We start from the raw sequence: 17,370 nt of genomic DNA on the forward strand, positions 1-17,370 counted from the left end.
GCCCCCGAACCAAAAGGAGTTTGACACCCTGGTCTAAAGTAAAACTTCAAAACTAACAAAGAGAGGAGACAAAGCAAAAAAGGGAACTATTTCATTCAATTGACCCCACAGTGGGACCCCTGTTGCACCCAGGAAATGAGGCACACGAAACATTTTGGTCCTGCTAAGTCAACATGTCTCTGCTGTGTGGTGTTGTGTTATTGTTCAGTTGTCAGTTAAGCCTTTACTCACGCTGACCAGATAAGCTCGCTGTGTATGCACCCAACAATGAGTGCTTATCTCGTCTGTGGCAGATTGGATCATCTGCCCCGTCTCTCTGTTACACTGTTGACTACAGAGGAAATGATCACGTAAAGAAGCTGATGCTGTTTCACATTAAAAGCAGCTCGTCCTGTTGTCTACACAGCATGACAGATTTCAGGTTTACACATGTTGATACAAACTTATAAATGCACCAGATGAACTCAATTGCTGTTTCACGTTCAGTAAAACTTTAGTTTTGACCAGAAGTCCAGAGGCCTGTGTGGAATGTGTATTCCTAATTAGGATACAGGAAGAGGAGCGGCAGCCTGCGTTAAAATGTGAAGCATGTGCTGCGAGCATCACTGCTGCCATCTGTGCAGGACTCGGTGAGACAGACTTAAAGACTTGGTGGTGGCAGCTCCAGTTCCAGAACAGCATTTTGACTCAGACTGATGCAAATAGCTGAACTGATGTCCTTTCTCTCAGAGCACCTTCAAGCTGATGCCATTGAAACACACCCCCTCGTTTCATTTAGACATGCAACATGTGTAGCATGTCAGATTATTCACATAACAGAAATGCTGTGCCAGGGGAGGCCCGCTCAGCCTCTTGCCCTTGTGCTTGGATCTGTTTTGACAGAGCGTTCTCACTCTTCCCCTCAAGAGGCTGAACTAGGCTTTAATAATAGCAGCCAATTATTTCCTCATAAATTCTGTTGAGCATTTCCCAAGGTGGATATGAAAGAAACACTCCTGCTGCCTCAGCTCTCTACCTTAGAGGGATCCCAGCTGACAAACCACCATCTTCAAGTTGCTGTTGAAAACAACTATAAATAGTGTCAGAGTATTTGAATACTAACCTGCTCTCTCTCTAGTTTGAGTGCTGGTTTAGGAACAATTTTCAAAACACTTGAGAAGATTGTAAAACCCAGGGCTGCTCTTTTTCTACTCTGTTTTTGTATGAACACAAAAGTTTCATGCTCTTAACTGAAGTGTCTGTGTGGATGACATAAAATATTCAGCTCTCATTGAAGGTCTATCTGGTTTGGGGTTTTTCAGGTGCAAAAAACCCAGCATAGACCGTATTCAGACAATGTTTAAAGAAAAAGCTGCTACCACCTTCAGGAAATTAAAGCGTCTGATCATTTAAAACAGATTTAAGAAGTTTGTTTTTGTAAAATCAGACATGCTGCTGACTCTAGGATGACATCATGAAATTGGTGACACCCACACGGAGAGAAAGGTAGTGCCTCAGAGATCGAGTCGTCTTATTTCCGGTTAGGAAAGTTATCTGTGAAATTAACTAATATTTCATAAAAGAAACAATATTCTTTAGTGTGCCAAAGGTAATATAGTATCATATATATGGATATAGTTCACTCTGAAAGGCTTAGGTAAAGCATGATGTAGGCCCTTTAACATACTGAATACGTTTGCCTACGTTGATCTGGTCGGGCGGCTCAGGCGGGTCGTCCAATAACCGAAGGGTTGGCGGTTTGATCCCCGCTCCCCCCACCAGCTCCTGTTGTGTCCTTGGGTAAGACACGTCACCCTCCCTGCCTCCAGTGTGTCTCCACTGGTGTGTGAATGTGTATGAATGTCCCGGTGATGGTCAGAGGGACCGTAGGCGCTAACTGGCAGCCACGCCTCTGTCATTCTGCCCCAGGGCAGCTGTGGTCACATCAGTAGTTACCATCAGCAAGTATGAATGAATAATGGACACATTGGAAGAATTTAGAACATCTGGAAAAGCGTAGATAAATGTAATCCATTGTTATTAAAAAAATTAAAACACAGCTGAAGTTCAGTTTCCCTTTGGCACCTGGTTCTGCTGATGCTGAAGTGACTAGAGACAGTGATGACTCAAAGCCCAGCTCAGAGTCAAAATGACATTTTCTCTGACCATCATGGTTGTGTGTCAGAACCACAACTTGGCCTCCGGGATTAAAACATTTGTTTTAGTCATATTGCTCTACTGTAGTAAATGCGATCAATCTGTCAAGACCGTACAAAGGTATGATTAGGAAGCAATGTTCCTACAATCACATCATCACTCAGAGAAGTACAGACTTTCTGCATGTGTCCCTTGTTTTTTTCCCCTGTTCTGTGTTTGTGATGGACTCACACAATCTGCTGCCTCTTTGGAGTTATAGGGTCAAAAGTAACATTTATACTGAAGTCACGCATTTCTGAAGGTGTTAGCATGCATGACATGGGGATTACAGTGTATTGCAAACTCAAAAGTCAGAGAATTGTGTTTGATGATAATTGAGTTGCCAGTTAGAAGTCCCTTTGACCATTGTTCTGTTTAGTGAAGAATTCATTCAGTCCCGCAGCCTGAAACTGTGTCAGAAACACAAAGGCGTCTGTTGACATACAGGGCTGCTATAAAGAGGCAGTTTGTGACACCAAACAACTGGACTATTCTACACAAAAGCTGTCCAGTCCTCACAGGAGCAGACGTTGTTTTCTGACTGACATAATAAAACTTGTTGGTGAAAACTGTTTTCTGATGAACAGAAGTCACTGGGGGGGGGGTAAATGTAGCAGGGGAGAAAACGACTGGCCGTATTGGACAGATTCATTGACACAAGCGGACATCAGCCCCCAGCACCTGACCTACAATAGTTTGATTTGATTACCAACTTGCCTGAGACAGAACGATCTGTTAGATTTTTGGAACCTAAATTGATTAATGGAGGAAGTCGATTAATCTATACATCCCTAGGAGAAAGGTTAGTTTTGTTCATTTCGTTATAAGGTAAACATGCTCTTTACAGCAAATGAGTGATGGTGGAGTTTTATGGAAAACCAGCTGGAAGCAGTGACTGTCTGCATGGGAGCTTGTAGGCTGAGAGCTGGTCGACTCCTCTGAGTCAGTCATACATGGCTTGAGGTAAATGTGGAGCAGAGCAGATGTAGACACTAACGCTGACACTAAGTGACAGGTTCCCAGGCACTCAGTGGCACCGTCGACTCCTCCCCACCCCTCCATCTCCTCATCGGTTCTGCCTGATTCTTTGACCCGTACGGATCCCAGGGGTCACCAGCAGCAAAGCACGTGGTTTGCTCCAGACTCACATATCTGAGCCCCCAGCAGCTAAATGTTTGGATGCCGAACATAAATGAACGCACAGAGTCCTTGAGGCAGAGCAGAGCTGTTTTTGAGTTCACCTGAAGAAAAATGTGATTGGGCTCATGGTGGATACAATCTGCAAACAGAACCAGTCTAACTAGTTAAAGAAGATCATAAATCAAGGTGAGAGCCATCTCAAAAGAACTGCACCACAGGCTGCTGAAATACTTTATTATTGATATTAATCCGATTTATTTATTTTACCTGCCTGTTTAAAATGGAAACAAATAAAAAGTTCAGCCCTTTGTTTCTAATCATTTATGTTTTACAGGCTAAGGTTAAAAGGAAAACGTTTTCCCGTAAATGTTCCTTACAAGCAGATTTTGTGGTCATTTTTCTTCTGGCCATGAGTCTGTAAATGTTTTCAACAGCAAAATCTTGATCAGCAGATTAGATCCTAGTCTGCTGGTAAATAGTTATCTGTTTATGACAAGTCTGCCCAGTCAATGAGTTTGGAAACTGGAAAGCCCCTCCTGACTTTCTACAAAACATAGCAAACTGTGACACAAACACAAACTGAAGTGGACCAACTCCACCCAAGTTCAGCTTCTAATACTCAACATGGGTTTAATATAGCCACATATTTCACATTGTTCTGGAAGTTTGCTGCCTGTTGCAGAGACTAAGTTCAGCTCCAGTCAAGTGGCATTTGCTCAGCAGCTGAATGAACATTTGACACTTTCATGTGGTATAGTTAGCCTTATCTCTTTTTTTGTAAACTTCACCTCACAAGCCAGTGTGGTGAGCTGAATGTTTTTATAGACAATCATCCTTAGAGAAGACAAACAACAGAACGATTAATTCCTGAATCTTGTGATTCATTAAAGATGAAGCAATAAAAAATAAAAGCTTTTTAGAGGAAAATTGCTTTCCTTCTGAAAAGACAAAAATGATTTCCCTAGACGACTGCACAAAGAGATTACCCAGAAAAAACCTTTAAGTTAAGTTCATCCACATATAATTGTGTTTCTCTGTGGTGATCTGAGCACCCATGAGGGCAGTCACAGCTCATAGCACAGATATGACAGTAAAGCCGTTGCCAGCGTGGAAAGGAAAATGTTATTGTAGATGGAGATGGAGCAGCTCCGTTACATGACCACAGCTGACAAAACACAACCTGGACTTATTTTCCGGTCCAGCTCTGCCTCTCCCTCTCAAACATCAGCACAAATGATTGTTATCAAGACACGTTTGGACATTTCTTTCCCAAAGCTACCAGTTCAGGCCCTGTTCAGCCCTGGTCACCAATGAGGGGAGGGGAAATCCAGTTACTATGGAAATATCTCCAGTGTTTCTATGGGAACTGGATCATCGGAGCATGCTCTTGCTCTAATCATGTCTCAAAAAGCAGCTTATGGTAATATGCAGTGTTCTATGAATTAACTTGTTGGGTTTTGTGTACCAGCTGACATGATACACTTGTCAAATGAAAAAATATAAATCTGTTTTTAAAACAGTCGAGACAGGAGTTTCTCAATGGCACTGAGTTTAGTTTGATTTTCTATCTCATTTCAGAGCATGCTCTGTTTGTGTGAAATAGACAATTATATTGGTATTACTGTTATCAAACATATTAAAGAACTAGGCGGTGTAATGATTTCTGGTAACAACGAAGCATATCGTAAGTTGTGGTTGCCAATCCTTTTCATAGTTGATATTAGTTCATATTGAAAAATCCGATTGGATCCGAATCACAGACCTAAAATGGTTCCAGGACATTCATCTTCTTCCGTTTATCCCTTTCGGGGTCACGGGGCTGCTGGAGCCACTTATGGGCGAAGGCAGGGGACACACTGGACAGGTCGCCAGTCTGTTGCAGGGTCACACATATCACACACACACCCATGCACTCTCACATTCACACCTGTGGACAATTTGGAGTAACCAATTAACCTATGAGGCATGTTTTTGGGTGGTGGGCGGAAGCTGGAGTCCCCAGAGAAAACCCACGCATGCACAGAGAGAACATGCAAACTCCACATAGAAAGGTCCCCCATTGATGTTCTGGTTTAGGTCCCCCAGCTGGGACTTGAACCAGGGGCCTTCTTGCTGTGAGGCGCTAACCACTGCGCCACCGTGCAGCCCATCCAGGGCATCTTTAGCTAAAACTTTAACAAGTGAGACTCTGAGAGAAATACCCGGTACTGAACAGTGCAGGTGAATAAAATGTAAAGTAAATGTAGCTGTGTTTCCATTGACTGAAATTGCACAAATTGGATTTGTGATAATAAATGTGCTTAATGGAAACACTGCAGTTTGGAAAAGACTTCCATTTATCGAACATAAGTTTTTGTGCTTGGAGGAGGTGGTTTTTGGGTTGTATTGAAATGGACATGTTTTGCAAAACTTTATTCAAATTAACCGAGTCGCAGGACTAACAACCGGGTGGCAATGCGCTTCTTGGTGGGAACTGGCTGCCTTGGTCACTGCTCAGTGGGCGCCACCAGAGGTCCACAGCATCACACAGCTCATCAAAAGTTGAGCGTGTCGTGTGGAATTGTTGGATCCACAGCTCCTCTGTAAAATCACCAACCACCATTTCCCAAAATGGCTTCATCCATAAGACACTCCCACGTGTCAGGAGCTCGTTGCTCCACGGCCTGGATAAGACGCCGACGTCTCCTTTGGTAGATGATGATGAGCGCTGGCACCGGGGCAGAGATGTGACTGAATCTGCTGTCAATCAAAGTATTATTCACATCCTTCCCCATGTTTTTGAATGACTCATCATATGAGCTGGTTTGTGTTTGCAATATTATGATTTAATGGAAACAGTAACTGCAAATTATTATTATTATTGACATGTCTATAAATATGATAAAGTTTGGCGCACATGCGTAATGGAAACACAGCTAGTGTGTACAAACACACACTACCTGAAGAATGGATATCAAATCCATTCACATGTTAGTTTCTAAAGTTCAACCCACTGTTGTTTTTCCACATCCAAAGAATCCAAAGGGAACATTCTTAGAACATTGTAGACACTGGATGGTCACATGACTTTATTCAAAGTCTTTCCACTATTTGGACTGGAATGATGGACTGATCCATTTTTTCACATGTGGGTTGTCCTCTGTGATGTATTTGGTCGTTTTAACATATTTCAGTCCAAAAAGTATTTTCCAATATCGATTTTCAATTTATCTCTTTTGAAATTATTTTTCAATGGTATAAATCAATTTGATTGAATTCTGCCTCAGAAAGATCAATCTGTTGGATCGTAGGAATAGAAATCAATTAATGGTTACACCACTGAAATACCAATCATGCATCAAATGATGCATTAGGGTTGTGCCGATGGACGATACTATCGTCCATCGTGATGCCACGCCCCCGCCCAGCTGCGAGTCGACACCATAAGCCACTGTTACATGTGCAAAATATCTCAATCAGATCAATGGTCGGATTAAAATTCAACCGAGTACATAAGCCCAGAAAAACGTTTTGAGATTATAACAAACGTTCACATGGTCACACTTTCGGTCAGAAGAAATCATTCGCACATGTGCAGTAGTGTTTTAAATACCGGAAGAGGATATGAGTTCCCCTGAGAGGCTACATACATAGATATCTGGCAAAAAAACATGCTTTTATTAATGTTACGGTTATTATGAAGCGCCTGTATTCATCATTTTAATTTTAATCTGTGTGGTCAGTGCTTTTTGTGTGGAAGAACAGAGCTGGAAGAAGCCAGGGCTAGAGAGGCTAACACGCGCTAACAACATTTAGCCTTTGATGAACATGAAATCCATGCGGGAAATGCTGCAATCTGCATCTTGGCTGATAATGTGGGAATAACATAAGCCTTTATCATCAGTCGGGACACGACTGGAAACAAAATCCAGGTGATTGTTTGAACAGTTTCTAAGGACTGAGCGGCATTTCTGCTTTGAAAAGCTCACACACCGCCCCAAAGCCACTGTGTGAGTCTGAGATTTGCCCGGACACACACTTTTACCGAGAGAGCCGGTTCTCCTGAGTTTGGTAGCTCGTTTACGTGGAGCTGTGGGACGGACCGAAGTCTCCATAAGATAGCGCACACGTAACAAAGCATCCTCCCTTCCCCTCAAACACAAAGTCCGGCTGCTCTGCTCAGAGACTCGGTCTTCCGGTCCACTTGACTAATCAAGTGCAGGATGGACTTCTTCTTTTCTATTTTGTTTATTTATTTATTTTGGTTAAAGTCACTTCCCTCAGTTTACACTGAGTCATTAGTTGGGAAATAAAATAAATGAAGTAATAAAGTGAAATAATGAATAATAATTATATAATAACGAAAAATTAAAAATACCCCCCCCCCCCCCCCCCCCCCCCAACGATATCATCGTCCATCCCGATGGTTCACTGCAAACATCGTCAACTGGCAACTTAAGGGACGTCGCCCAACCCTATGATGCACATGCCTCAACAAGGTCTAAACTCCCAAGTTTCATAGATTCATGATTATAGATCTACTGTATTTTAAAAGTTCGATTAATACATCAGCATTTTCTTCAGTTTGCTCATTGATGAGTGTACAAACTGGAATCAATCAAGAAGCTGTTATAAAGAGCAAGTTAATCATAGGTTCTTCTACCCATACACCTGACCTGCTCATGTGGATGAGGGGTCAGGCAGGGTGCTTGTGTTTTACTGGGTAAGAAAAGGACAGTCACCACTGGTACTTACTGCATGTGGACACACAAGACTGACTGGTTATGGTGCCCAAATCTTCACAAAGATATTTTTGAATCCACACGTGATACATTTCCACACAGCAGCTGTTGAATTGTATGCAGAGGAGGGAGTGTGGGCTCTGATGTGAGATCTTTTGGGGAGCGTGGGAATATTCTTCACAGGCAGTAGGTGATGAGATGATCCTTTGGGAAAAGAGTTGGATTCTTAATAGAACCTTTCTATGTGGGATACCAACATCATCTTCCCAAATGTATTAAAAACAAGTGCATCATCCCAGGGGAAGCTGCAAAGCAAGGAGAGGCTACACATTTGCAAAAGCCAGAGAATATCCTGCTCCTCTGTGTGTGCTCTAATATTCAGTAAGTTCATGCTGGGAGCACAGGAGCAGAAAATAGCTGGAGCCCACCATGGAGCCCTGCACCAGCACGTTCAGCTTTAAGTACTACTCCAAATCTAGAGGGACTGTCACACTAAACTGTCAAGTATTTGTTTACTTTTGTAAAAAAAAAATCATCATGTAGTCATACAAGAAAAAAAACTTTTTTCATCTTAACTTTTGCTCCAAACAGTTTAACATTTATCACTTTTGTCAGTAAAGTTGCTGACAGGGAACCCACAAGCAGAGTTGTTAGTTAAATGACCTGAAAGATTTCATATAGAAATTGCTCGGACAACATTGGGATGTATTTGCGTCAGCAGAGAATTATCAGCACAAACATTCTTGCTGATGTGCTTCTGCCTCTGCTCGTCAGCCACATGAGTGTGACTGAGGCAGTGGATCAAACTTTAAAGACTCACTGATGAAAATGGTGCTTTTGGTGTTTTAACATGTTCTTGTAGCATAGAGAGAAAACTAAGCTTCAAATTGCATTTCTGATTGTTTCTTTATTCAAATTGTGGTGAATCTGGAGCAGAGGAAAACCTGTAGCTGTGACAAAGGTGCTGCAGTCAGCAGCCCTCAAGCTTCCTGCTCTGCTCCATTCTGATGGATTCACTGTCAGATAAGTAGATCCATGAACGTCTTTGTTTTCCGCGCCTGAGCTGGAATCTGGATCAGAACTGTACGGCTGGATAGCTCTGTTGGTGCTTTTGCAGCTTTGTTTCACCTCTAATGTTAGATTTCGCTGTGAGGGACTGTAAGCTAGTGGGAGAGCGTGTAAACAAAGGGATTATGGGAAATGAAGGCAGGCTCACTCCACGTCAACAGTCCCACACACAACTCTGAGGTGAATTTTTGATGAACTCCTGCCGCTCTGCAGAAACTATGTCCTAATAAACGACGCAGGTATATAGCACAAATAAACATGAAGTATTGGGGGAAGAACAAGTCCTCCATCACTGATTGCATGAGGTTGATGTTAGACGCACAGATGCTGCTCATTACCTCTGCAGTAGATGGACACATGGGACACAAGTCCATCAGCACAAAGTACATCTGATGATGCTCAAATCAGTCTTTAGGATTATATGCAACTGAATGAAACTATGCCTGACAACAGAGCATTAAAACTTCTTCTGCAAAGACAGATCAGCATGATGGAGAGCAGTCTCAATCTGATTGGAAATGAATGGTAGAATAGTAAAAGGGGAAAATGTGCACGACTCGGCTCCCTAAAAGTGAATCCTCTGCAGTTGGAGCAGAGAAAGATGGAGACTGACTGATGGAGTCAATAGTACAACTAAAAGCTGTCCAGGGAGGTCAGACAACAGGACAGACATGGGGAAGGACATGTCGGACAAACTGGGAGAAATGGGAAATGCCTCTCATTACACTTCCTGATGCAGAACTGCTGCACCCAGAAGGGTTTCCATGTCACTGCGGAAATGTAGTCTTTATTGACTGGTTACCTAGCAGAGATCATCTTCTGACAGGAGTTTCAAATACGTAACCAGTTTGTTCATGTGGAAGATGTTGTGATTTTGACCTTTTCTACTGTTTGTGTTTGTACAATCGTGTCGTCTCCTCTCAGTTTGCAGGGTTTTTACTTACTGTGTTGTGAAATAATGAAACTTACCACGTTAAGTTTCCTCCTACAGAGGTGGATGCAGGTGGGGCTCAGAAGCCCTCATAAAATGGGGGGTGGGGGTGGACATAGTGGAAACTTAAATAGCTTTGGGTGTTCAGAAAACATGAACTCACTGCACAGGAAGAATATGAGCAGGATGGACTCTGTGTGGAAACTGGCTCCAAACTGTCAGAGGCTGAATGAGTGAGGAAGACTGTGGTTGAACTGAAGACCAGGAAGCCTGTTTCTCTGCTTTGACTTGTTGGTGGAAAAATGCATCAAAGTTCAGATTAGGAACCTCAGCCGTCTTCCCCTCCATGTGTGTCCTGCTAGTGGAGTTCATCGACTGACAGAATCAGGAAATCATTTCCTCATCACTCAATAAAAATGGTTTAACAGTGTAGACAAATTGCTGAGACTCAGCTGCTTATCTCAGCACCGTGCCCAAAGGTGGGGGGGTCATCCAACCTGCTGATGTCATCCATTCTGACAGAAATAACCGGCAAACCAGAAAAGGGAGGAGTATCCACAAAAACATCACAGATGTCTGTTTACATGGCTTTATGTCAGATACACCCCCCTCAGGAAGAAGAACTGTGTGTGTTGCATTATTGTAGAGTTTTTCTGTTTCTTGATCGTGCAAAACTCTCCAGTTGTTACTCAGTGTTGTTTCATTGTTGCAATTTGGAACAATTCTATTTTTTGGTTGTATTCTGTGCTGTTGACCAACCACAGATGAAAGGTAAATGAGTGCCAGAGGCCGGCCGGTCACTTTAGTGGCGGGGGGGGGGGGGCTTAATATGCTTTCCTGGACAGCTGTTATCAAAACAGACCTCTGAGGCTTTTTCTATCTCTACTGCCAGCTCACTTATGCACCTAATCTGCTTAAATAGTGGTGGATAAAAGAATTCATGGACGGGGAGGAAAGGCCCTCAGCTCAGTCAGAACGACGACGCTGACCTCTCACTGCAAACGCCATTTCTGAAAGTACTCACCGTCACCTCTGCATTCAGGACTCAGTGCTTTTTTCGACACACTGATTGACAAAGGACAATGTCAGCTTGATGATGTTCTGTTCCACATCCTGCCCCTGTTGTTTGGACCAAAAAACGTGCACAGACGAGACCAAAAGGTGCACACATTAGTTTCCCTTTAACTGAGAACCGGCATCCATGAAAGAGTAAAACATTTGTGCCGACAAGACTGATGCAGAGGAGACATAAACATCTCTGAATACGTTAAGAATGAGCTCAGAGAAGCCTTTAGTGCTGCAGAGCAACAGGAAAGTTCTAGTTGGTTTCTGTATCTGTGATGAAGATGTTGTCTTGTGCGCTGCAGCGATGAAGTTCTGAACCTCACTCCACTCGCTGATCAGACTTCTTCCTCTGGGATGGAAAGCCTCTTAGCTTCAAGTTATGGAGCGACTAACAACTGTCCTCCCTATTATTTTAGTTTTTTAACCCGGATTACTAACCCACTTCCATGCTAACTAACTAGCTGCTGTCAGCGCTGCATTTATTAAAGACTTCTCACTGCATCTGTTATATTTATATTTGTGAAGTAAAACTTTTAGATGGATTTTATCTTCTGAAAAAACTCGACTTTATTAACTCTCTGAACTGTAAGTTTGAGGCTAAGGAAGTTGATAACCTCAGCTTTCAGTTCCAGAAATGGAGGTATGTTTCAGGGTATGCTTAGTTGCCATAGCAACTCATGCTCTGAACATAACCTGGTCTGGAGCAGGTTTAGTTGAAGTTTAGTTTGTTTTCAGAGAGGTGAAGCAGCATGGCGTGTCCATTTGAAAATGATTTAGTGGATGAAGAAGCTCAGATAATACTTTTTCCACCATGAGAGGGTGATAAGACCACATATGGATGTTGGAAAAATAAACTATTTTACTTTGATCTAACTTAATTATTTGCTTCAGTTAAGATAAATCAATTCTTTTTAGTTAAGTCAGCTTAAAAATAACACATAGTTATCAGACAGTTATGTTACTATCATTCAAATTAAATCAATTAAGTAGGTTTAACTGAAGTGCTACTGTTTGGCCGTGCAGGAATTGTGGGATAGCATTCCCTTTGCCTGTCTGGACGGATTAAATCGGCGATCCGTTGAAAATGCCTTGTTGTCCTCGCCGTGCACGCGCATTAACTCAGGGTTACAGAGAGCAGCTTAATTAAGCAAACTCATAACGGTGTTTTGGACCCAACATATGCAGAATTAGCAAGTTTAGGATTATTTAAGTGAGAGTTCAGGGTTAAAGTCTGGGTGAGTTAACCTTGCTTTCTGAAAACCCCCCTGGTTTTGACTCAGAAAATCCTTCTACTAGATCCAAGCCACTGTTTGTTTAAAGGGATGTCAGAGGAGAGTCCTAATGAGCCAATTAGCTGTCACCACATCTGCTGCGTGTGCTTCAGGAATGCTTGGTGGTTATGTTTCATGTAAGCATTTTGTGTTTCATTCTTCTAGATAGAAGTGAATTATCTTTAAACAATTGTAATTTAATTTTTTAGAACATATTATAGTATCAAAAGCTGCTTTATAATGGCAGATAATATGAATATTATACCATTCAGATCTCTTAAAAAACCCTCAACTTAAAGCCTTTTCCTGTCACTTCTCTTTAATAGAAAGGTGATGTTTGCAGCAACAGTGATGGGGACAGAAGTTTTCTGCACACATTTGTGTTTTGGCAGAAACGTGTCTTTTTCCTTCAGTTTGCCTCTGGATTGTTGGTGTTGTCTGGATCCTACTCAGAGAAAGTCTAGCTAGTTTTCAGTCTGCTCTTCCTCCTCTCCAGAGGAGTTTCAGAGCTGCTGCTCCACATCGTTTAGAAATGCAAACAGAATGAATGAAGGATTTGAAGTAATCAGCCTCTGGGAGCCATACTTTGGCCAGAGAATCACTGAGAAACGTATGATCCTGAGCTGAAAGTATCAAAGCCAGTCCGGAGCTCCTCTGAGGTAGTGCACGTGAGTGTGAGCGCCTCCTTGTATGCAGCTAAGTGCTGTCTGCTGTGGCTGAACATAAGCCTGCATCTTGTTAGGATCTTCAGGAAGAGCAGAGATAATCAGCTTAGCCCATCTGCTGCAGCAGGTGAGCTCAGACAGAGCTGCGTCTCCATGACAGATGGAGGTTAGGTTATCCCCCTTAGAGCAGTGTTCTTCAATCAGGTCTTCAAACCATCAACCTAAAGCTGAACAGCTGTCTGAGCGTGCTCAGTGCTGCCTCTGCTGGAGTGAGAGGTGTGTCAGTCACACATTGAGGATGCTTGATGGGCTTGGTCTCTGGTGGTGGGTGGGCTTGGGGGCGGGGCCATCAGCATCACCTTCTGTCGTAACCCAGGTAACCTTGATGTCGTAAATCATTCATGGCGGACCTTCAGCTGCAGCGGGGCTGTGCGTGTCAAGCATTCAGCATCCTGCTGACGCGAATGTTCGGCAGAAAATAGATGGAACGAAAATAGATGTTGAGTGAGACGGTCCAGGAGCTCATGCGGCCAAACCTGAGGACATTCCAGATGAGCAGGTCTCACACACCGTCCAGGCCTCAGCTGTCTTCATCCTACTTGCCAACACAGGTAGGATGAAGACAGCTGAGGCCCCATCAGGCTGGCCCTGGAGCTGCAGGCGTGGAGAAGCGCCATGCCCCCCCTGCACAACCGTGCAGAATGCCCCAAAACACCCCTATTACAGAGTGTAAGTGAGAGGGGGGGCGTTGGTTCCCCCGCCCTGGTAACACTCTGACTCAGGAGTTTATAAGTTTGATGTGACTGTAAGCAGGACAGACCCCCTCCCCCCCCCCCCCAGCATGGGTGCTCGTCAGCTGGTGCGGTGCCTGCAGCATGAGCTCACCGCTGCCTGATGAAGACTCTGACCTTTGCTGATGAAGACTCTGACCTTTGCTCCTGTTCTGCAGGCTTCTGCACCGTGTCGGCTGTGGTGCTGAAAACCAAGAATTCCAACCCGTGGACCAATGAGTTTGACAGTAAGCAAAGAAGCCCACATGACCCTCTAACTCCGCCCACATGCAGGATTGACTTCCTGTTTGTATCTGCAGGCATCGAGCTCTCCTGTGTCATTGAATCCATTTCTACAACCAATCCTCGGATTGAGTGGAAAAAGATAACAAGCGAAGGGCCGAGTTATGTCTACTTCAACAAGAGGATCTCGGGTAACAGAGGACCCATGCGCCCCTGACCCCGCCCACCACAGGTTTGACTCCTGTTTGTGCTCTGACAGGTGACCTGGAGAACAGAGCTGAGATTCATACCATGTCCACGCTCGTGATCAAGAACGCCACCAGATCAGACACGGCCAAATATCGCTGTGAAGTCACGGCGGCCGACGACCTCAAGTCCTTTGACGAGATCCTCATCGACCTTGTTGTGAGAGGTGCTGCCACTTTCCTTCCTCTCTAACTCATCTGCATTCATCAGAACATGAGCGACCTGAGCCAGAACCCCCCAGCATGATTCTGCGTGTGAGCCGCCCACCTCCATCCATGAGGGAATATCTGCAGTGAGAGCTGTGCTAAAGAAAGCCGGCCTTTCCTGCTGTCTGCTGTCATCTCCTGAGGCTCTGCAGGGAAGTGTGGTGTCTTTCTAAACTCATGTTTGTTGTGTGTCTGGTGGCTCCACAGTGAAGCCGGTGGTGCCCAAGTGCAGAGTTCCCAAGGCGGTGCCGTTCGGGAAGTCAACGGAGCTTAGCTGTGTGGAGGAGGAGGGCTTCCCCCGGTCTCAGTACAAGTGGTTCAAGAACCAGGAGGAGGTTCCTTTGGACCCAAAGACCAGCCCCAAGTTCTTCAACTCATCGTACACGCTCAGTGCAGAGACGGGAGCCCTGGTCAGTACAGCTACACATGTGTTTGGACAAGGGCACACACCCGGTGACCGGGGCGGGGCAGAGGGGACAGGGGCCTGACGCTCAGGGTGGGGGCAGATATTTTCAGGAGACAGTTGATGGGGAGGGAGGGCGTGAACTGCAGGGGGAATCTACTGCCCTTGCCTGCACATTCTTCAATTCTGGATTTCTTTCTGAGTTGGAGCGCTGTGGTCAACTGTCAGGAGCTCAGCCCCCCCCCCCCCCCCCCCCCCCCCCCCCCAAAACCATTTACACTTCTCCTGCTGCCTGACGGCTCTTCTCTTCCTGTCAGCAGAAGATCTGCAGAGGAAAAGCAGGGAAGGAAAGTTTGATGATAGTTGTGGCGATTGTCTGACAGCAGAGGTTGTGTGGTTTAAGGTGGACCACGAGAGCGTCTTTGTCATCAATCCAAACATTCCTCTCATTTGGAACTTATCACAGAGGTTCAGCTGCTGGTTCTGCAGGTTTGTTCACCTAAAGAGAAACTGACGGTCTGTCGTCCTCATGGTAGATTCATCTGAACAAAAATCAATCAATTCACTGTGATGACAAGACAAGGATCTGCTTGTAAAATCTGAAGTATTTCCTGGCTGGGTTTGCTATCAGGTGTTAGAGTCAGTGTGAGGGCAGCAGTGAGGTGGGAACTGTCACTCAAGTCCCTTTGATCCGGTCCCACGAGGTTCTGCTGAGGTTTACAGGCAGAAAGAAAGTGTTGAAGTGGTCTGCTGGTTCTTGATGGCACTTGGGTTTATTTCCTGTCCGCTAATAAAGAAGCAGCTCCACATGTTTCTGTCCATGTAAGATTAGAATCTAACCAGAGTCCCAGTGGTGACTGGACTGATCCGGTGTCTCTTCAACTGGGCAGAAATTCGCAGCAGTCCGGAAGGAGGATGCAGGAGAGTATTCCTGCAGGGCGCAGAACGATGCCGGGTTCGCAGAGTGCCCCCCCCAGAAGATGGAAGTCTGTAAGCATGAGCAGGACGCCCCTGAGCCCGGGCCTCAGCGCTGAGAGCGGTGAGATCACGGCTGTTTCCTCCCTCTGCTCCACAGATGACATCGACATCGTGGGCATCGCTCTGGGGGTGTTGGTGGTGGTGGTGGTTCTCCTGTGTATCACGGTGGGGATCTGCTGCGCCTACAGGCAAGGCTACTTCTCCAGCCAAAAGCAGACAACCAACAAGTAAGAGCTCCACCCGCCACTGCTTCAGTGTGACCCGGCCTCACCCAGCTGAGCTGCTGCTTCTGTCTTCCAGTTACAAGGTTCCAGCTAAAGGAGACGGGGTGGACTACGTCAGGACAGAGGACGAGGTCTGTAACTCGACTCACACGGTTCTGCTGCAGCCGTTTCACTTGAGCTGAACCAAAACAGACTGAAAGGTGACCGCTCAGGCTGATCCATCCAGCTGGATCAGAATGTGCTGGTACCACTGGCATTTGGGCGCGTCCGTGGTCATTTCCTGTCCGGACTAAAATAGGCCAGTGTCCTCGTTTTACCCAGTAACGCTCTGTCCTCGTTGAGGGGGGGTGAGTTTTCCAGAACCTCCCATCCCCTCTGAGAGTAAACCACAGAGTGTTTGGGGGATTGACGTGCAGGGTGAATGTCCGGGAGAGCAGCAGATGAGGGGGTGCATGCTCCTCAGCCACAACTGCCCCTAAGGGGGATGCGGGCTGTCTGCAGGTGGAAAGAAGGCAAATCTGTGCGAGGCACGTAGATGGTCCACAGGACGTCTGGACGTCCCAGACAACTTGGTGAGTCAGTCAGGAGATGGGGGGGTGGGGGTAGCTGCAGGCATCAAGTGGGAGTGGACACCTAAGGGGGAGGTAGGTGACCTGCAGGCGCGCCGTACAGATATTTGAAATTTGTCAACCCCCCAGGAGGCCTGTTAGTGCTCTCCACGTGAGGGGGGGGGGGGTGCTCCTCGCTGCTGCGTGGAAGCAACCTGGCTGTTAGAAACGAGACAATCCAAAAAATAACAGAAACTTTAACTTCATTTGTTTAACACTTTTCCTCCTACAGAGAATCTCAAAGTGCTTCCCAGAATAAAATAGAGAATAATAGATTTCAAAAGTAGAACAATAATAAACATAGTTAAAAATAAAAGAACTCATACAAAGCCAGCACACATACATCCCAGACAAATTGAAGTCATTGTCAATAAAACTGGTCAAATCAAATGAAAACATGTGGACAAGTAAAAACCACATAAAGAAAAACCTCCACGGTGAATGAGGCCCTCACGTCCTTAAGGTGGACTGTTCCACAGAGGAGGCCCGCGGTGCTGAAATGAGGATTAAGTTCTGACTTTCTGACCACCAGCAGACCTGAGGGCACTGAGGGTCATGAACTAAGAGTAAATCTGATCAAAGTGAGGGGTGGTTCCATGGAAACTATTACAAACTAATAATAGAACCTTAAAATCAGAGTGAAGTTTGTGTGGACA

General features: G+C 45.0%; 1 protein-coding gene across 1 annotated transcript in view; it reads left to right on the top strand.

Annotated features, from left to right (window-relative positions):
• The window catches only part of jam3b (junctional adhesion molecule 3b), a 53,632-nt gene that overhangs the window by 32,615 nt on the left and 3,647 nt on the right, over window positions 1-17,370 (top strand). Inside the window, exons 2-8 of the mRNA XM_023962365.2 lie at window positions 13,986-14,054; window positions 14,127-14,240; window positions 14,309-14,461; window positions 14,709-14,911; window positions 15,795-15,894; window positions 15,980-16,109; window positions 16,183-16,237. Coding sequence (XP_023818133.1) covers window positions 13,986-14,054; window positions 14,127-14,240; window positions 14,309-14,461; window positions 14,709-14,911; window positions 15,795-15,894; window positions 15,980-16,109; window positions 16,183-16,237 — 824 coding nt within the window. The remainder of the gene's footprint in view (window positions 1-13,985; window positions 14,055-14,126; window positions 14,241-14,308; window positions 14,462-14,708; window positions 14,912-15,794; window positions 15,895-15,979; window positions 16,110-16,182; window positions 16,238-17,370) is intronic.

The sequence above is a fragment of the Oryzias latipes genome, chromosome 14, assembly GCF_053564925.1.
Source record: "Oryzias latipes strain Hd-rR chromosome 14, Olatipes_Hd-rR_3.1".
NCBI lineage: Eukaryota > Metazoa > Chordata > Actinopteri > Beloniformes > Adrianichthyidae > Oryzias > Oryzias latipes.